At 35.8% G+C, this 21369-nt stretch overlaps 3 protein-coding genes and 1 pseudogene across 8 annotated transcripts; 2 read left to right on the forward strand and 2 right to left on the reverse strand.

The window, feature by feature from the left end:
- The first annotated feature begins 1856 nt into the window (after positions 1-1856).
- Positions 1857-3939, forward strand: LOC119991005 (GATA zinc finger domain-containing protein 14-like). Its single transcript, XM_038837174.1, has 3 exons — positions 1857-1923; positions 2556-2637; positions 3066-3939. Exons 1-3 carry the CDS (start codon positions 1857-1859, stop codon positions 3937-3939), a joined length of 1023 nt encoding a protein of 340 aa, XP_038693102.1.
- A 633-nt stretch (positions 3940-4572) lies between these two features.
- LOC119990414 lies at positions 4573-8054 on the forward strand. Of its 5 annotated transcripts, none has more exons than XM_038836311.1 (4): positions 4573-5626; positions 7258-7375; positions 7429-7559; positions 7632-8054. In XM_038836311.1, exon 1 carries the CDS (start codon positions 4703-4705, stop codon positions 5606-5608), a length of 906 nt encoding a protein of 301 aa, XP_038692239.1. In that variant the 5' UTR covers positions 4573-4702; the 3' UTR covers positions 5609-5626; positions 7258-7375; positions 7429-7559; positions 7632-8054. The 5 variants fall into 5 exon arrangements, with proteins under 5 accessions (XP_038692239.1, XP_038692237.1, XP_038692238.1 ...); XM_038836309.1 differs by having other exon boundaries at positions 7292-7375; XM_038836310.1 differs by having other exon boundaries at positions 7292-7375; positions 7639-8054.
- Positions 8055-8521: 467 nt separating this feature from the next.
- Positions 8522-14583, reverse strand: LOC119992057. 2 transcript variants are annotated; one of them, XM_038838666.1, is made up of 4 exons: positions 13690-14583; positions 13543-13593; positions 13384-13456; positions 8522-9009 (listed from the first exon to the last, which is right to left on the reverse strand). In XM_038838666.1, the coding sequence occupies exons 1-4, from the start codon at positions 14454-14456 to the stop codon at positions 8854-8856; spliced, it is 1047 nt and encodes a 348-aa protein (XP_038694594.1). In that variant the 5' UTR covers positions 14457-14583; the 3' UTR covers positions 8522-8853. The 2 variants fall into 2 exon arrangements, with proteins under 2 accessions (XP_038694594.1, XP_038694595.1); XM_038838667.1 differs by having other exon boundaries at positions 8867-9005.
- An 898-nt stretch (positions 14584-15481) lies between these two features.
- On the reverse strand, positions 15482-21369 carry LOC119991006 (annotated as a pseudogene).

Genomic DNA, 21369 nt, shown 5'->3' on the forward strand with positions numbered 1-21369 from the left:
GAAAAACATATAATATTTTGGATTTGTATTCAACAATTTAAAATTATTGCATCCTTTTCACATTCAATTTTATTTTATTTTGGACAAAAATGTATATATTTAGTTCATAAATTTGATCAAAATTAAGATTGTCCAAAAAAATAATGTCAAACCGAACCAATCATCATTTAATCAGTTATTATTAAATATATATTAATGAAGATTAATCGAAAAATCGAAAAAAAATTGACCAAAACCGCCAATATGGACCGAACGATTGGTTTCAAAAAATGACATCTAACTATACCTTTTATAAGGGATGGCTGGTCGAAGACGTTGTATAACAAAATTTTCTTTTGGAAAAACATCATTATTAAAGGGACGTGTACGGTAGGAAAAATTAATTCAATCAATCTATTGAGAAAGAATATTTTACATTAATAAATGAATCCTAATTTTTTTTTAAAAGACTGACCCTGGTGAACTACAGCGGGTCCAGCGACTAAGGTTGTTGTAGCCGTCAGCGGATCAAGAGCTGGACGCGGGTTACTCGGTCCGGCCCGGGTCTAATCGCATTTTTCAGTTTCCAACTTTTAAATAATTTATTATTTAATACCAAAAAAAGATTATGGTGTTGAATATATTGAATTAAATCTCGATTTCACCAGATTACAGTTCTTCTTTCTCTAGTTTGTGCTGTCCAATATTTCGAACAATGTTTTTTTTTTTAAAAAGAATGTCAGTTGTCTTTAGGTTAAATCTACTTACCAAGAAAATAACATATTAGATTAGAAAAGTGTCTAAATCACTGTAACTATTAAAAAAAACATTCGTATCGATTAAAGTTCCTAACAAGAGAGGAGAGAACTACACAAATATACAAATATATATATATATATAAAGATTTTTGATAATTTTTCGATACTTTGTTACCATGATGAACAACAGAGCTTGAATTGTAGAAAATGGAGATAATTATGAAATGAACAAATAACTATAATACATTTTTCTTAATATGTTAAGAAATAATTTTCTAAGAGGGAGCAAGAAATTTGATGCATGAGGAAAAAATATGTTTAGAGTTTAGCAATTATTGTTTGCGTTGCTTTTTTCTCCAAAGTCGCAAAGGTCATCAAGAACATGTGTATGGACAACATTCTATGCATAGTAGTAAATTGACAAATCATGAATCCCATTCTAAATCTGAGTACTCAATAGCGTCAACATAGCGAAAATATGTGTCCCCGTTTATTTACGCGACTAAAAAGTAAAACTAAAATGTTTTTAAAAATGATAAAGTTTGAAGTGTAATACATTTCACAAAGATTTTAATTATAATGCGAGTACATTCAGTAGCAAAATAATAGCACTGCTATATATAACATGACATTATTGAATTGTAACATATGATTGATCACATGAGACGTAAAATACATGATGATTGAAAGTGTTTCTTAACACAACTTCAATTTTATTTTATTACATACGGCAAAAGTTTGAGCCATACAGAAGCAGACGTGACAGCTTCTAAAGCACTTCAATATATTGTAATACTTTTCCACAATTATTAGCATTGATTTTCTCATAATTAACATATTTAATATTATGTTTATTTAATTTTTGATGAGTCTTTATTATTAGCATTGATGATTTTCCCATAATTAAGGGGAAGCTTTTTATCCCTCCCTTTGTTATTATGCACAATTCAAGGGGAAGCATCATTGAACCCTCCATTTTATATATATAAATTGATGATTGATGATATATATATATATATATATATATATATATATATATATATATAAATTTGGATCACTGTGGCAGCAAGAACAAATGCTGGAAAACGATGGCTGTCTTGTCAAACAAATTGTTTATCAATGACCGAAGAATATGAGCTTTCTACGTCCACAAGGACAAATGCTGGAATGACCAAAGGATCTCGAGGTTGGCCAACAAGAGCTTTCACGTGGACAAATGCTGGAATGGCCAAAGAATCTCGATTGAGGTCGGTCAACAAGAGCTTTATATGTGGAAAGCCAAGATACAAAATCCTGTGAGGATTCAAACTAACCCATAATATTCAAAGATAAACATATAAAACTGTTGCTAGTACATGAGGATTTGTTTAGTTTTTGAGAAAAAAAAGAGAAACTGGCATAGAAGTCCAGAAACTAATATGACTGTGGAATGAATCAAATAATACTGCACCCAACAAAACAAATAGAATGTCCAATAGCCATCGATCGATCGGGCTTTGGTGTCGGGATCAATATAAATTGCAATTTGTAAGGGTTTTCACCCTAATTCACACATACACTTTGTGAGCTGACTTTTGTGAGTGAGAGAGAGCTTTAGAATCATGATCTCGTTATATTGGTGGATTCTCCACTTTAATTTTTCTTCTCCAACATAGTGCAAACCATATCTACCGTTCATGGACGTAGACTTTACACCGAACCACGTAAATCTCATATTCCTTTACTTCTTGCTTGATTTACTTACTTATTTAGTATTTGGGTGCTTGATTTATCAACCTAGTTGTTGTTATTGTGTGGGTTATTGTTTGATTTTAACAGAACATGTACTTCATGTCAATACAGAGAAACGGAGATGGCAAAGGTGGAATCGAAAGGCATCTCCGTTACTCGATCTCGCTCCGTTTGACGGGCGGCGCCTTTTGTTTGGCCCATTATAGGTTGGTTCCGGTAATATGGGCCATACCTTTCCTCATGGCCCATTTAATGGTTTAGGACCGGCTTTGAGTTGAATGTGATTTTAAAAGTAGTTTTATTTATCTCAAGGTTCTCAACAATTTAATTTTAACTTGCAATAAGGCAATTTATTTTAGCAATTTTCAATGTTATTTGCTGAATGGTGTATAAAATTATAATATTATGAATGGTGATGAACTTCCATTTTTGTACCGTTATCAACAAAAAAAAAAAAAAGGGATCACGAATTATGAATAGATAAATAGTACGTGAAAGAAAAAAAAAAGTATTAAATTAACTAATTTTAATAGTGTAGACTAAAAAACCAATCCATAAAAGAAAAGATTAAAAAAATTATCTTTGAGTTATTGTCAGGCTGGATGAATTCACTCAATGTACCCTTAGGCTATGTTTGGTTCATCATGGGGATGGTGATAGGAATAAAAACGGGAATATAAACAGGACTGAGAATGAGGACATGAATTTGGTTCGTTGTGGGAATGGTAATAGGAATAAAAACGAAAATATAAACCAGAGTGAGAATGAGAATACGAATTTGATTCGTAGTGGGAACAGTAATAAGAATAAAAATGGAAATATAAACATGAATGAGAATGAGGACATGAATTTGGTTCGTCTTGGAAATGGTAATATGACTAAAAACGAAAATATAAATCGGAGTGAGAACGAGAACACGAATTTGGTTCGTTGTGGGAATGGTGATAGGAATAAAAACGGAAATATAAACAGGACTGAGAATGAGGACATGAATTTGGTTCGTTGTGGGAATGGTAATAGGAATAAAAGCGGAAATATAAACCAGAGTGAGAATGAGAATACGAATTTGATTCGTGGTGGGAACGGTAATACGAATAAAAACGGAAATATAAACATGAATGAGAATGAGGACATGAATTTGGTTCGTCTTGGAAATGGTAATATGACTAAAAACGAAAATATAAATCGGAGTGAGAACGAGAACACGAATTTGCTTCGTTGTGGGAATGCTGATAGGAATAAAAACGGAAATATAAACAGGACTGAGAATGAGGACATGAATTTGGTTCGTTGTGGGAATGGTAATAGGAATAAAAACGGAAATATAAACCGGAGTGAGAATGAAAACACGAATTTGGTTCGTCGTGGGAATGGTAATAGGAATAAAAACAAAAATATAAACATGAGTGAGAATGAGAACACAAATGAGAATTCATACGATTTCGATATTTGGTTGGTAAAAGAATTGTGACAGAAATAAGAATAAGAATAATTGGCAAAAGACTATATTATCCCCTATGTTTATTGTGTTTTAATGATAATTTATAGTTGGGTATGACTTACGTGGTAAACCAATTATATTTTAAAAAAATGTATTTATGTAAAACATTAGCTTATGTTTTTAGTTTGCATTCGAAATAAACAATCTAATAGTTATTTAAGGGATGATTTTTCATTAACTTCTAAAAAAAAATTGTTAGCTTGCCAGGTAAATGTTAAAGTCACGTTTCTTAAATTCTGAATTGTTAAAGATTAAATCGATCCAAAAAAATTGTGCCATAAAAGGGACCATTTTGTCATTTAAAAATAAAATGAGTTCCATTCTTTTTCAGAATTTTAGATTCTCAAGTCATATAAAATAACTCAAAATTCCTTAAAAACATGTTTTTAAAAAATAACATTGTTACACATTCGAGCAACACTCATTCCAAAACTTAATTTTACATTGTCTTGTGTTGTCCATCAACCAAACTGAAGAATTCTATTTGACTATGAAATTGACCATTTTTGCGGCCAGCCAAACATAGTGTTAAATAATAATAATTGCAAGTTTCTATAATAAAAAAAAGTTTAAATTTAACTATTTTTCAGAATTTGGGATTATACAAGTAATGAGATCGGGGAAGAGACGCATTTTTTTAAACAATTTTGAGGAAAATAATAAATGTGTAGTATTTAAAATCGGGACAAGTTATAATTTATGCACCGAATTTCCCTCTCCACATTCCCTGTAAATGGCCGCGGAGTTACAGTCAGTGGAAGGCTCAATCGACGCAGAAACGGCAGCGACGGTCACAGAGACGGCGGATACTATAACGACGGCTATAGTCGATGCACAAACAGAGAACCCGGGGCAAATCCCAGCCCCACCAAAACGACAGCGCCGGCCGAGTGTTCGCTTAGGTGAGATTGGAGACCAGCCGGCCACTCTCAGCTACGACACGCAGATGCGCAGTGCCAACCGCTACAGGCACCCGTCTTGGCGTCTCCCTAGAGAGTCCTCGAAATCTTCCAAGGCACGTTCTGTAACCAATCTTGTGAACGGCAACAACAACAACGATACTCACAGTCATAATTACGACCAAGAGCCCGAAGAGAATAATCAAAACGGCGACTTGACGCTCGAATTTGGGCACCGGACGGCGAAAGCGAAAAGAGGGACCACGAAAAGAGTGAGATCGAATTGGATATCTTCGAGGGTGGACGAAGCTGAGGGGAACAGTAGGGAGGTTGGGGATGAAGAGTTTAGGGATTTCGCTCCGGACTCGGAGGATCCATTAAAGGACCCGAGCCCCGTTCATTCCGCGGACAACGTGGCTCTGGATATGTGGCAGAGTGTGCCCAGGAGGCCTAGTCGGACTAGGGTTTCCGAGAGCAGAGAAAAGGACGCCGTTGAGATGGATAATTTGCTCGAGACGGATTCCAGAGACCAGAAATGCGGCAATAGTGAGGGTGTGAGGACATGGCTGATAGAATTGGGGCTGAGCAGATATGCACCTGTTTTCGAGATACATGAAGTGGATGACGAGGTGTTGCCATTGCTGACACTGGAGGATCTTAAGGACATGGGGATAAATGCGGTGGGTTCCAGGAGGAAAATCTACACTGCGATTCAGAAGCTTCGCAAGGGGTTCTCGTGAGTTTTTGTTCTATTTTTGGTGGGTATAAATCCAGTGACATTTTCAACTTTCATGTGGGCTGGTTGTTACATTAAAATGCTTGTATGAGATGGTTTGAGCCTTATTTGGGTGACTTAATAATGACAGTATTAACTTTTTCTGCGAGTTTGCAATTTTGGTTTCAATGATTGCTTTGACTTGATTGGTATCACATATGGTTGTTCAGCACTGGTAGACTGGTAGTTTTCATTGTATAGTATGAGGATGACAAAATTGGCAGAAGGTGTTATTGATAGCCATGAAAATTTTCATTCTTTGGAAAAGTTGCTTTGCGCTTAGTATAGGTGGTCGTATATGTGTAAGCTTATTACAAGTCTGCTGAGATATAGACTGAACTTTTCTCTTTTGATATCGGTGAAAGCTTGCAGATAATTAGCTGCCCCTTATACTTTTCAATTAGTTTTGATCTTCTGATGGTGGCCATTATATCCGAGTATCCGAGTAGAAGGCATGTGTTTTTCATTATTAATCCTTCTTCTATTGTTTCAATCTTTCTTTATATTGATACATTTTACGCACTTCCAAAAATCCAGGACTCCATTCCTGATACTGTACAATTCTGGTTTGGTTAATTATCTTTCCTACTGAATTAATATTATGAGCTCCGCTTCAACAGCATTTTTTTAGCCTTTGAAATTCAGAGCTTTTTACTGGCATAGTCAAGCCACGTGATAGGCATATTAATAGTTTGGTTACATGATTCTGTGAACAAGTGGCTGCTTGAGGGGCACAAAGAGAGGTGGAGAGACAGTCAGAGAGATAGGGACTGCATCTCTTTCTTTGTCCGTTTTGGATTCATTCTGCAGTTTCTGCCTGGGAGTAGCTTGTCTTGTTTGTCTCAAATAGGATTGCGCTGATTATATTGTATATCGGATTTAGGTATCTTTTTTCTTTTGTCTTATGTTCGCTTAAAATTTCAAATGCCATCGGATGATTGAGACAACTACTGGATGGTGTCAACCAAGAAGGCTGAACAAGATGTTTTTATCTTAAATTAAACCTTTTGGAGTGTGTTTGGAATTAGAATAGACAAAACTGATCGGAGGGTAATTTGTCAAATCAAGTATATACTAACATATATTTTGGTTTCAAACCAGTGAAGATAGTGGGTCAAGGGTCGAAAGGTTCTAGGGCATTCTCACTATTTCCTAGATTCCTTGATTTAACCTGCATCACTCTGGATTTTATGCGTTATTATACACCATTAGGCCAAATATTTTCAATATGCAGAAAAACGGATCCTCAGGATAATTGTGGTTTGGTCTGTCTTTTCTGTTAAAATAGAACTGCATTTAATGTGTGCATTTTTCTAGTTCCTTCAAAGGGTTCATCATCAAATTCTGGAATCCCAACTTTAGCTGAGTTGGATTTTGCTTTTCTCTGTCATAAATAGCTATTCATTTAGTTGAGTCATCTGAGACTGAAGTCATTGTATGCAACGTTGCATGATCTGAATGGTAACTATTGATTCCAAGCTCAATTGTCGTCTTTCAAGATCCTGTTTAGAGGTTTACCTTTCTGCTTTTGTTTAAGTTATTAATTAACAATTCCATGGGAAATTATGCAATTTTTATGTTGGAGTTGTATCATTATCATGGATGTTATAACAGGTACCAAGTTAAATTTGTATGGTTGAGCTGGCAGTGAAGCCGGTTTGCTTACCAAGCTTATAATGATTTTTTTGCACAACATCAGTTGGCTTTTCTAGAAGACGACGGAGATGTAAAGGTTTGTTATTATCAATTTACTCTAATGGAACTATTTGCTCTTTTTTGCTACAGTGAAGCGCTAACGACTAAATGGTTTATCCATTTGGGCAAAGGCTTGCTTTACCCTTCAATCTTACCTTTTGAAGATGCATTTTAATTGCTCCATGTTGATACAAGATTATGAAGGACTACCTTGATAGTCAGTAAGTCTTGTAGTTTTCACGGGTTAACAATTGTTTTGTTTGTAAGATGTTTGACAGAGCGCTGTGTGAAAGCATGCAGGTGGTAACAAACTTTGATGTCATCGGATGGAGGACAATTGAAGGTGGTGTTCCTTTGCTTTGGCGAAGGCAAATCATAAAGAGATGTTCCAATATGTTGATCAGAAGTGTATTGTCTTTCTGTCTTACAAGTTACAACCTTCATTACCGCCCCGTCCATGAAGCATTCAGTACGCATTTCAGGAAAATTTCTTGCACTACCTTGGCATGGCGTGAAGGTGGTATTTAGATGGAGACGCGTACCATTCTCGCACTTAAATTATTCGGATCGACGTCGTCCTGTGAGATTTTTGGAGTTCTTTTGGTTACTGTAGGCCTGTACATTTTCATATCTATTTCAATCCCTCTTAACTGCTTTTGTTACGTTTTCAACAGTTGAAGCTTATCGACAAAGGTGGTCAATTTGTGAAGGTTAAATTGTTTGTTTTCTTGTTCCTGTGTGTTTTTTCAGTTTGAAGAGAGGATTAGAGAATGCTGCATGCCGGAGACCTGTTACTGTTACTGTTACTGTTTGTAACTTCTGAAGGCATGAAAAAGCCCATTGAAACATCATTTTGGGGTCTAACCCATATTCTTCATCATGGGCTTTATTGGCTTCTTGGGCTTTACTAACTTTTTCCTAAACCCTAAATTCCTTAAAGCCCATTGAAAAAGCCCAGTCGGTGGAGCTGAGATTGTTTCATCGAAAAATACACCAGAAACGTATTAAAAAGGGGGGAAAATTAATTCACACACTCGAGTAACTAGTTGGAGTGATAAAAATGAAGTGCATTATTTGATGATCAGGGTTCGAATCCCCCATTCCCGTTTCAAAAAACAGGGAAATTAATTCCTTCAGAAAATTAAAGTTATAGTTGAAATGAAGAGAAGTTTTCAGCGGTCGGTCAATAAAGTGACTATAATTTAAATATCAAACCCTCATATGTTGAGGTTACATCATACATGATATACATGGTTTAAGGTGTCAACCCCAAAAACCATAAGCATAATTTTGGGGCCTAACCCATATTCTTCTTTCTCCATCATCAATTGGAGAAGTCAATAAAAAGAAAGGCAAAAAATAAATAAATTAACAAACCCATTAGAAATTAAAAATATAACTAAAAAAGAGGTGGTTTTTGATAAGTTAGCGAATAATAATACATGTAAATTAATTAATGAGAAGACAAATAAATTATGGGGATTAAGATTATTAGTATTTTTTTTGGAGGATAGATTAAGAAATTCTACCATATTGAAGCACCATCAGATGATGTGTAGTTGATGAATTTGGAAGCAATGTAAATGTGTCTCTTGGATTCCATATATTATCTCGTACGTGCTGAAGCGTCAAGAAAGGTACAAGTTGTTGTCCTCTACATATTATCTCTATCTATCATGAAAAAAAAAAATCAAAATTTCACAACGTTACATAATTATAAATAAAAAAGAAGGAAAAACAACACATTAAGAACACAATTGTGCATAAAAAATAAAAGATTGCTCTTACACTAATGATATATGTATACACACACATACATATATGGTTTGATGGGTGGAGTATTGGAGTGAGTCATTATCATGGTCTACAGTTGGAAGAACAATTGATCATGTAAAAGTTAAAAACAAATTTTTTACTTCATCACCAAATATATAAATGTTACAAACTACAAAGCACCAAATGAACTGAAATAATACTCACACATTTACAAATACACAAAATTAGGTCAAAATCATAGGACTAGATGTACCTTTTCTCTAGCTCCCTCATATATATATATATATAAACTAGAATTTTGATTATTATATCGACATCATGCTTTGTCACTACCTTACTTATTCCCTAATGCCCATGCTATCTCCCATATTGGATTGTTGACGTCTACTTTACCCCATACAAATATACAATAGATATATATAAAAATTACATCATTTACATCTTGACCACTATTTTTAACTTTAGCCTAATATAATAATATTCACCATTTTCTCTTTGGAAGCAAAAACACACTACGGGCAACGGGTAGCCAAATAAATAGACGATTTAGTGGGTGCCCGTTTTTAATCATTATATGGCCTACCCTAGACTTTTCTTCTAAGCTTAAATCATTAACACATAGATTTTTATTATTAAATTCGTGCAAAAAAAAAAAAAAATAATAATAATAAAAGAAAACTTGATCCTGTATCCAAAAAGCACGGCGAAGATTATGCACTCATTCTTATTTTTCTACCCAACAAAATCTCTCTCTCTCTCTCTCTCTCTATACACACATATATATATACACACATATAGCACGTCTTGATAGCTATATCTCATGCACGTCTCCTTCATGTTGCTTGCTTTCTTTCTTTTTTCTTCCAAAAAGAACCCTAATGAAAAAGGTCAATAATATTTATTGACATTTAATAGTTCTAGCCAGGTAAAACCAGACTTACAAAACCTAGTTTTTTTCTTAAGAGTTAAGAGGGTCGGCGTTTGTTCACATATCAACATGTATTTATTTATTTTGCATGCACATCACACTCATTCACCAACTAATAGTGTCGAGAATTATTCAAAAGCTTTGAATGATTTTGTTGTAGACTAATAGGTAGCTCGTGCATTGTTTTCCTCAGACGTAAAAGGAGTGAATATATATATATATATATATATATATATATATATATATATATATATATATATATATATTTCAAGTGCTTGAAGGTTGAAACTAAAGGGGGCAACGCATGCAAAAAGATTGACAACGACAGGGTCCACGTGTGGCTGTTAAAACCCTACGATGTTTTCATTATGATGATGATGATAATGTTCAACCTTTTCTTGCGTAACGTTAACAATTAGTGTCAACTATATTTGAACAAAATAAGTTTTTTGTTTTATATAATATCTAAAGTAAATAAATGAATTTCTTTAAAAAAAACCACCTTCTTCCTATTTTAACCCCCAAAAGACCCATAATAAACTAATGATCTAGCTATGTTATTACAACTATATATATGCACATATTATACTTACATACACATAACACGAGTATGTAATATGTTATATACATGCCTCTTGTAGGAGGTGATGATGCTAAAGGAGAGGGAGGGGCGGCGAAACCAACGTTATTAAGGAATTAATTGCCAAATCAATGGCATCATTAAGAGTTGACCAATATATATGATAATGAAGAATCTTGTGTACGTAACACATTCCTAGTATTTTATATAACTACATACTCTTTTATGATGAGGTGGATTATAAACGATTTAAGGTCAACAATTCAAAATGATGATTTTTTTTAACCGAGGAATCACTCCAGTATTCCCTTTGAGCAGCTGAGTAGGCATAAATCTCAGACTGTCGAAACAATCCACACCACGCGGAAAGAGGCCCGGAAATGAGACAATCCCATGAAATTAGGATTTCATAAGGAAATATCTCAGTTGGTTGGTTCAAACTTCCGATCTCGAGTATGTACGTCTGAAGTCTAGAAAGATAATCAACTAGGTAATATATGTACCTATGATGATTATCTCTCTATACGTAATATATGTTGATGAGAGAAAGAGAGAGAGTTCCTATACATGACGGGCGTTGTTAGTTAGGTAAACACATGTGTTTGTGTCGTCCTAATCTCACTTGTCATTACTTCATGGCAAGGCATCGAGTGCAAGAAAACACTAAGCAAATTTCCAAATCATGGCATATATAAGATGAGTTGACCTATATATATATGCCAACTAACACTTACTCAAGTTAGAAGTTGATTATACAAAACAAAATGGAATGTTGGACGCACATATATAACTGTATTTTAATGTTCTAGGTAAGCAAGACAACATCTTCAAATGATACATGCATGTTCCATCAAGTACAAGCAAGAAATAATTCAACTGATCACATGACATAGGTATTCTCTTTGTCCATTTTTCCAGCTAAGGGTTTTTGTCATTATTTGTTAATTTCTTTATTTTCTTTTTGTCTCTAACCCTAGATAATTAATTTAATGTCCAAGCATGCATGCAAGCATCTGTACAGCACCCTAGAAGAGAAGTTATATACAGCTAATTATGAAGGGGATTAATTTTTTTATATATATATATAGGTATATATAATGATCTGTCAAAAGATAATGAATTAAACCTAGCATGGCATGCATCTTTTTTTGGATTTACTACATTATCATATTCGGTTGCATATGTCCCGTGATAGACTCCTAGTTAAGGATTTTTCTCATTAGGTACCTTAATTAATAATTAATGAATTATTGTTTCACCTATTGAAAGTGCGTACTAAAAGCTCATAAACAATGATCAATAAAAACACAAATATATAATTATCTGCTTCCTTTATATTTTAAAGATAAAAAAAACACGAATATTCGTCCATTAGAAATTAATATCATAACTAGGGTTTCATTATTAATAAACCTATCAAGAACGTATAAAATAACACTATCATGAAAGAATGCCTAGCATGCATGAAAAATCACTAAAAAAAATAAAATAAAGAGTTTTCTTTAAAAATAAGCTAGATGCGGGACTCGAACTAAAGTGCTCAAGATTTACTCGACAAACACACGAGTTAGCTATATATGTTTTGATAAAGGCTAATGATACAAGAAAATATGCTATAATTTGGAGTAATCGTCAGTGAAAATATAATGGTATTTGATGACGATGAAGGGTGCATATATATATATAGATTCTATATCTTGTGCACATATATATGCCTTAATTAGCTACTACTATATTAAGGTATATATCATTTTTAATTAATTTATCCTCCTTAATGAGATTGACAAAAAAAAACAAAATCCTTTGTTTCTCTCTCACTCATCATACGCAATCTCGTACACAATGACATGACATTTCCTTAACTTGAAGACATCCTTTAGAATCATAATAAGCTTTACTCGATCCCCAACTCTTGGTGGTCATGCAACTTATTAAGGAAGAAAAGATTCATCATTGACATTAATAACACACTCACGTCTACATTAATCTTAAAAACAAACCCTAACCTTAGATCTTTGTCTTGTCACCATTTTATAATCTTCTAGGCTTTTTCATTTAATTTACCTACAAATGTTTAAATAGTAAACCCACATATACAAGGTAACTCATCTTCCATATATATACTTAAAGAGGGTTTCAATATTGGAATTCAAAGAGTGTGTGGTGGTAGGTAGTTTTCTATATTATCTCGTAATTATATACTTCTAATTATTTTCTTTGAATCCTACCAACCTTTCATTCTTGTCACTAATTAAGAACACATCCACTCATATAGCTAATTAACTAATTAAAAACATGGAATTCCTGACCACTTCAAAGAGAAGACCTAATTAATTACCAACTTTTTTGGGTTAAAGTAGTCCTAATTAGGACGAAATTATATCTTTGTAAGAATGGATTATGATTGTCTCTAATGATACAAAATTAGAAGATGATGGGTACCTGGCCTGACAGATGACTTGCTACCTAAAACTGATGTTTTCAGAACAGCAAAAATACCACTACACAAAATGGATTTAGTTCTGATGTTTCTTTCATGTCTCTACAACACCAACCCAAACGTCCATATTCTTGTATGGTATACAAAATTTAATATATATATATATATATATATATATATATATATATATAGGTCAGATTATTTCCTCTTTTGGGCTTGATCTATAAGGACTATTATTTTAACCAGATTTCAAAAATTATGAAGCAATTAATGTACATATAATTTGAAAAATTACAAGGAGGCAGGAGTTGAATGAAGTACCTCTGATTCGCTATCCAATCTCAGCTTGTTAGCCAGATATTTCATTACTAAACGAACTGTCATCCTTCCATCCCTAAAACAACATTTCAAAACCCATAATTAACCCAAATAATTTATTACACCAAGAAATAGAGAAAATATACTAATTCATTAATTTACCTGATTCTTAGATAGCTATTTGGTATTTGAGGCAAGAAGGGTTCTTTAGCTCTGCATTTAATCGTAAAAGGTTAAGAAATTATAAGTAAACAAGTAAATTATTACTGTATTATTATTATTATTATTAAATTAGCAAATTAGACTTACTGGTTTTGTGAGGCTTGAAGCGAAAACCAAATGCCAGAATAGGGTCTCCTGGGAGGATCAATAACTCTAAAATCCAAACTCGATCCACCACCACAACCACCACCACCGAGAAATTGAAATGGTGTTCGAGAAAAATACGAACCCAATTGCATAAACGTGGACGGCTGATTACATGAAGTTGGTGACGACAATGAATTCGTCCCTATACTCAACACTGCAGGCCTAAATGTCCAATCAATATTCTCTTGACGATAATGAGGATGAGGAAGAACAACCGTGCTCGAACTACTCCCCGCCGCTGTCTGAAACAAAAAAGACGGGACAGGCCGCGGCAAAGGCCGCGGCACGTGAAAAATTGGTGTAGCCACCGCCAGTACTCTTGTATTCTCTTGTGAAATGACTCTTTCGCCCTCGCTACCGGAGGGAGGTAACAGATCAAGCTCTACTAAACCTACGCCCGCATGAGTGTTAGTTTTGGCAGAGCCGCCTATGCTGAGCTGGAGCCAGCTGTCATCTTCTTCGGCTCCGGCGTCTTTAGAGCTTGAAGCCGCAGCTTCGTTATTGTTAAGACTAGCGCCGGTGGTATTAGTTAATATGGTTGTTCTTGATTCATCTTCCGCCATTGGATTATGAGCCGCCGACACGACCACTAGATCAGATCCTTCTAATAAGCCAGCCGCCGTTTCTTCTTCCGTGTAACTGCCACCATAACCGCCACAGTATAACTGATGATGTTTGGAGAGGGTTTGGGCAGGAACCATGGTCATAACCGACAACCCGGAACAACCCCGAATCGCTTATTATAATTCTTGATGATGATGACCATCGCAGCCATCGATTATTATTGAACGGTTCTGATCAAGATGTATGAACATAATGAGGAAGAGGAAGAAGAACAAGGGTGGAATCAAGAGAGAGGATTAACATCAGCCATTAACGGACAGATAAGGCTTTTTTACTCGTTTGTGTGCTGTTTTATCGTGAATAAATATGTGTACATATATGTATATGCAATTTGGAGGAAGACAACAAGGAGAATAATAAACCTTATAAGAAATCTCACTTTACATTCATTCTCTTTGTTTGGAGGTCTGTGGGAGATGAAATAGTTGCAGAGAGAGGAATGGGTGTTCATGAATCAGTTATATATATATACATATATATATAGTTTTATGGCATGGAGTTTCAGGTACTTGTAATTGTTGGAAATTTGTCACGTCATATTATCTATTATCATAGGTCCTCTCCTCTATGTTCAAATCTTTTAACACATAGTTTTGTGTTTCTTGAAAGCATGCAAACATCATGACTTGTAAAACAAGGATAGGTTCCTACAATTGTCACTTCTCTGCTTCTCAAGAAAATGAGCAAGGAAACACATACTCTATAATAGGAAGCAGAAATATTCTTCAATTGAAAGAAGAATCCATTCTAGTCGTTTAAATAAGGCTAACAATCATTGCCAATAAGACGAAAACAAATTAAAATCAAAATACTAGTAATTCCGCAAGAACTGAAAAGCTAATTAATCCAGGTCACAGTAGCATTAAACCTTGTGGTTGGATTGTCAATTCTACCTCTACAACACTACTTTACAAACAAATACCACATCCTCTGCCCTGTAAGTTGAGTTGTTGTTATCTTGGAAATCTATCAAGCAGAAAAGCAAACGGTTTCAAAAACATTATCAACCACATTTCTTTCTTCCCTGTAAATGCATCAAATGCAGAATAAAAAAAAAAACTCAGAGAAAATATATATAATAAAAGCTCATACTTCAGAACTAGTGAACCAATAATACAAATCACCAATAATCACCACAAGAACAAATCCCATCTTTAATGTTGTGGAATCGATTCATATCTCTGATGACAATATCTCGCTTAATTATTCTTGATATTGTTTTGATTGCAGCATGGCAATCAACACATATGCGGAGATTTTTAATTATTCGGATACGGCTTCCAGATGGAGTACTAAATAATGCAAAAGCTAGTGCTAATCTTTCACTGTGGAGCCATAAAAGGCGCTCCTTTTCACTCTCATCAACATCAAGCAAAACAACATTGCGAGCAGGAACATATCCTGCCTTCCTAGTATTCATGTTCAACCACTCCAGCATCCCATAAATGACTTTCACGTCCTGATGTGAAGTATCGCCCGCTGTGAAATTGACGTGGACGTCGTTGCGAATGAGTTTTTGGACTGTTTGGAGCGTCGAAAGTTTAAGAAACGAATTTCAGTTTAACAGTTTAACGGTAAATCTAAAAGTGACCGTAACTTTTGATCCGCTTGGAGTTATGAGACCCATAATATATTTTTAAGGACTGAATTGAAATCCAGGTAAGGCAGTTCGGGTAAAACCCAGTTTAAGAGTTCTAATCAAGGCCGGAAAGTGACGTTTTCCCTGTTTACGGAGGAGTTTTAGTTTCTTTTGAATTTCTTTATTTGTTTCCAAGTAGGATTCGGTTTTCTATACTTATTAGGTTTCTTATATATATATATATATATATATATGTCGTTAGGAGGATTTTGTAGACAGTTTTTACTTTGGCTTTAATAAAAATCTTGATTCTTTTCCAAAACTCTTTGAGTTTTCATCTTCCGGTTGCGTCAAGTGGTATCAGAGGAGGTTTTCCCTAACCTGATGGCACAAGATAACATTGGTGGTAATGCAAGCGTTGTCGAAGTACAACAATTGCGGACTGAAGTAGCAGCGTTGACTGCTCGCTTCGACGAAATTGTAGGTTTGTTGTGAGATGTTGGGGGAAGACGTCATGAGGGAGTTGCCCGTAATCTGCCCCAGAATAGTGTAGCAGGTGGTGGTGTTCCAGTTCAACGACATAGGCAACCCAACCGACGTCTCAATCGAGACGAGGATTCATCTACGGATGAAGATGTAGAAGATTTTGAATTGGGAGATATAGGCGCTGGACAACAACAACATAACTATGGTGCTCAGTCTGATTTTCGCATGAAGGCTGATATTCCTTATTTTGATGGTTCTGTGAACATCGAAAGGTTCCTTGATTGGTTGGCTGAGTTCGAGAGGTATTTTGATTTTGCATCCGTTCCTGAAGAAAAGAAGGTTAAATATGTTGCTATTCTGCTGAAAAAGGAGCTTCGGCTTGGTGGGATAGGTTGCAGGAGTCACGATTTCGTGAGGGTAAAGATAAGATCCGAACTTGGAGTAGAATGAAAAAGTTGCTTACGATTAAATTTTTTCCTTTTGATTGGCAAGATATTTTATGGGAATTAAATCGACGAGTGGATTCCTATGTTCAAAGTACTTGTTTTGAATATTGTAATCAGTTGTCAATATATTGCGCAAAGTTTGATGAAGGTGGGATATTGTGTGAAGAAAATTCAGAAAATTCTCAACTAACCGAAGGAATTGAAATTGATCAAATTTCACAAGCATCTGAGGAACATCCAATTCATGAAGACAATTTTAAAATTGAAGAGTCTGATAATTCTGTGGAGAACAAATCACAACAGAATGAGAATTTGGAGGATAAATGAGCTTTTATTGATGAAAGTCAGGAAGAAATTATTGAATTTGATAAGAGAGTTGTAGAGGACATTGACACTATTGCTCTTGAAAGTCAAGTTTTGACTGAGGAAGATTCAAGTTCAATGGAGAATTATGTGGTTCAAGAATTTCATAATTAGATTATCATTCCTACAAACTGTGTGGTCGAATTTGTTGATTTTATTGGGAGTGGAAAATTTAATTTCAACATTAGTTCCTCGATATTGAAGATTGTCAAAGAGTTGATGTTGAGAACTAAGAGTTTCGACAGTCATAATTTCATGAAATTTGTTGAGTTCATGAGTATGTTGAACAAATTGCATTATTCGAAATACTTGTTTCTTTGGAGGGGAAGACTACAATATCGATCGATGGGCTCGAAGACTTCAAATGATTCATTATATACGAGTATCTTGGTGAAGACAACTTTTTATAGTCAAATCATAACTCGAGGGCTAGTTATTTTTCAAGTGTAAGCGACGATGTTATGGTTTTCTTGCGCAAGGAGCGGTTTCCAGCAGGTAAACATGGCAAGCTGCGACAGCGAAAAATTGGTCCCTACAAGATTTTGAAGAAGATTGGTGATAATGCTTATGTGGTTGATCTACCTGTCAACATGAATGTCTCTTCCACATTTAATGTTGCTGATTTATCTCTTTACCATCCGGAGGAGCCACTGTATCCGGGTTCTCAAGATCCGTCGGAGTCGGATTCTTCTGAAGTGGAGGGGAATGACGTGGACGTCGTTGCGAATGAGTTTTTGGACTGTTTGGAGCGTCGAAAGTTTAAGAAACGAAGTTCAGTTTAGCAGTTTAACGGTAAATCTAAAAGTAGCCGTAACTTTTGATCCGCTTGGAGTTATAAGACCCATAATATATTTTTAAGGACTGAATTGAAATCCAGCTAGGGCGGTCTGGGTGAAACCCGATTGAAGGGTTCTAATCAAGGCCGGAAAGTAACGTTTTCCCTGTTTACGGAGGAGTTTTAGTTTCTTTTGAATTTCTTTATTTGTTTCCAAGTAGTATTCGGTTTTCTATACTTATTAGGTTTCTTATATATATATATATATATATATATATATATATATATATATATATATATATATATATATATATATATGTCGTTAGGAGGATTTTGTAGACAGTTTTTACTTTGGCTTTAATAAGAATCTTGATTCTTTTCCAAAACTCTTTGAGTTTTCATCTTCCGGTTGCGTCAGAAATAATGAACTGTCCCCATACTCTCAACCCAGCAAAGGCCTGGTTCTTTCTTTAGTCCTTTCTTTTTCATGTCCTTCCTAACAGCAGCAACACTATCCCACCTCCGAGCATTGGCATATATGTTTGACAATAACACATGGGTTGCCTCATCTTGGGGATACATCTCAAGGACACGCTGAGCAGCAATTCTTCCTAGCTCAGTATTTTTATGAATAACACATGCCCCAAGCAAGGCACGCCATAACATAATACTAGGCTCAGACGGGATTTCATTAATCAACTTCACAGCCTTATCGAGATGGCCTGATCTGCTGAAATGCCACACCATACAAGAATAGTGTTCTATACATCGTTCAATGCCATAGTCATCTACCATAGATTTAAAATAAGCCTGTCCCTTATCTAATAGTCCTGCATTGCTGCACCCAGATAGGACACCAACAAATGTTACCTTGTTTGGTCTACACTCTGTTTTCAGCATCAGTTCAAAAAAATTTAGAGCCTCCACACCCATACCATGCATTGAACACCCAGAGATCATAGCGTTCCACGAAACCCCATCTTTTGCACTCATCATGTCAAAACAAGCCGAGCATCTTTAATGCTTCCACATTTAGCATACATATCAATTAAAGAATTACCAACCACAACATTGTTGGTATAATTGCTCTTCACTGTCAAGGAATGAATTTGAATGCCCGACTCCAACGCAGCTAAACTAGCACAAACACGAAGAATGCTAGAGTATGTCACCTCCGTAAGCTGGACCTGGCATTCAAGCATATTTACGAACAAATCCAATGCCTTCTCCTCATCCTCTGCCTGTACCTAACCACCAATCATTCGAAACGTATGTATCCAAGTTCAAACCAAGCTTGAACACATGGTAATGGATTTGTGTCCCCAAATTTAAACCCTACATTGTTGCACAAGTTTGCAGCAAACTAGCAAACGTGTACTCATTTGGAATGACGAATTCTTGTCTCATCCAACAAAATAGCCCCACAGCCTCTATGCTCAGACCCCTTTGTGCATATCGAGCAATCATAAAACTCCAAGGAATCACATCCTTCTTTGGCATCTCGTCAAAAATAAATTGAGCATCACCCAAATCTCCCATTTTGGTGTAGAACTCAAGCAAAGAAACACCAACATAAATATCCAATTCATAACGAGTTTTCAAAACACACCCATTCACACACTTTGCCAGATTAAAGGCCTCTGATCCTAGACAGACCTTAAGCATGCAAGCAAAGGTATAATTATTGGGCTTCAACCCACGAACCCGCATTCCAGAGAAAAGTTCCAATGCCTCTTCAAAACAATCATTCTCTGCATAGCAAGTCAACATTCCGGTCCAACAAACCATGTCCATGCTAGCAACCCCATTAAAAACCTCTCTAACACTCTGTACGTATCCACACACAGAATATGCATCAATAAGAGCAGCCCCAACGAAAGTATTAGATTCACGACCAAGCTTACAGATATAACAATGTAGCATCCGACACAGCTCCGCCCATTCCATATCCACAAGCAAATCCAGCATCGCAGTAAAAACAAAAGGGTTCATTTCTTGCCCTTCTCTATGTAAGCGTTGGAACAAATGTATACCCTTCAAGTATCTAAACGAATGTTTCTGCCCTTGGATCAAAGTAACGAACGAGATTGTATTCTTCGTGGGCATCTCATCAAACAGCTTACGTGCATCATTCAATAAATCCGCTTGGACGTACAAGTTCAAAAAACATTTTGAGCGAACAAGTCAAGGTAATTACCACTCTTTAGAACATGACAGTGCAAGGCTTTCCCTCTAACTGGGTCATCGTTACAATCTTTGAGTAAAGTAGTATAGACACGAGAGTCGAACTACAGAGAAGTGGCACATTGTACTTGTTCCCCTCGCTTCTGCTCTTCTTCTTGCCCTTGCAGGCTCAACGCAGCTTGCGCTGTAAAACGATGTCAGGGAAGCATGTCCAAGTGTTAATTGTAAAATGCGTCGCAAAATCAAGGCATGAAAATGCTTTACGATTGCGAGTCAATCTGATCATGCGCCTCAATTTCCAGAGACCGCAAACCTTCACCAAGTCAGAAAACAAAACAGAGTCGAATAGTTACTTCGTCAAGAAGCCGCAGTTCGTGAAGCGTAGGTGACTTCATTCACCAGACGACCGCGAATCAAAACCCATCAATTAACAGAGGGCAAGGAGCAGTGGAGCGAACCAGCAAAACGCAGCGTTTAAGGTAACTGCGACCGCGGAAAAGAAGACAGCGTAACGAGCGTTTGGATTTCTTTTCAAACAGTGTCGTTTCAAAGCCACTAAAGAACTATTGGGATTTTACCAAGGGTTTGAGCAATTTTGTGATGTGTGCCACATCCATGCAGAGTCAGGAGTATGGAACGTGGGACGTGGGAGTAGTGCACCTCATGGTGCAAAGGCAAAATGGAAAGTAGTTTCCTACAGTTATTGTTTCAGTTGTTTATGTAGTTATAATTCAGTTACTAGTGTAGTTATTGTACAGAGTTGGCAGTTCATTTTCATTTCAGTTAACTCATTTCGGTTGTATATATGTTAAGGAAGAAATGAATGAAAGGCATGTTGATATTTGCCCCAAACTTCTCTCTTTTCTTCTCATTTTCTTCTCTGTTTGCTATTCTTCTATAATCCAAAATTCTTCATAACAACTGGTATCGGAGCGAGGTTCAAGCATGGATACGCGCGGCAAGTCTAATGTTGAGTTCCGTAATGAGGTTAACGAAATACTAGCCAAGCACGAATTGAGCTTTGATCAGGTGAATTCTGCTCTTCAAGCAGTTTTAACCGGGCTTCAAGCCTTACGCACCTCATGTACCACAAACACTCACCATCCCGAAATCAATCCATTCACCCCGGAAGCATCCTTACACCCACATACCTCCCGATCCAT

The sequence above is a fragment of the Tripterygium wilfordii genome, chromosome 22, assembly GCF_013401445.1.
Source record: "Tripterygium wilfordii isolate XIE 37 chromosome 22, ASM1340144v1, whole genome shotgun sequence".
Lineage (NCBI taxonomy): Eukaryota > Viridiplantae > Streptophyta > Magnoliopsida > Celastrales > Celastraceae > Tripterygium > Tripterygium wilfordii.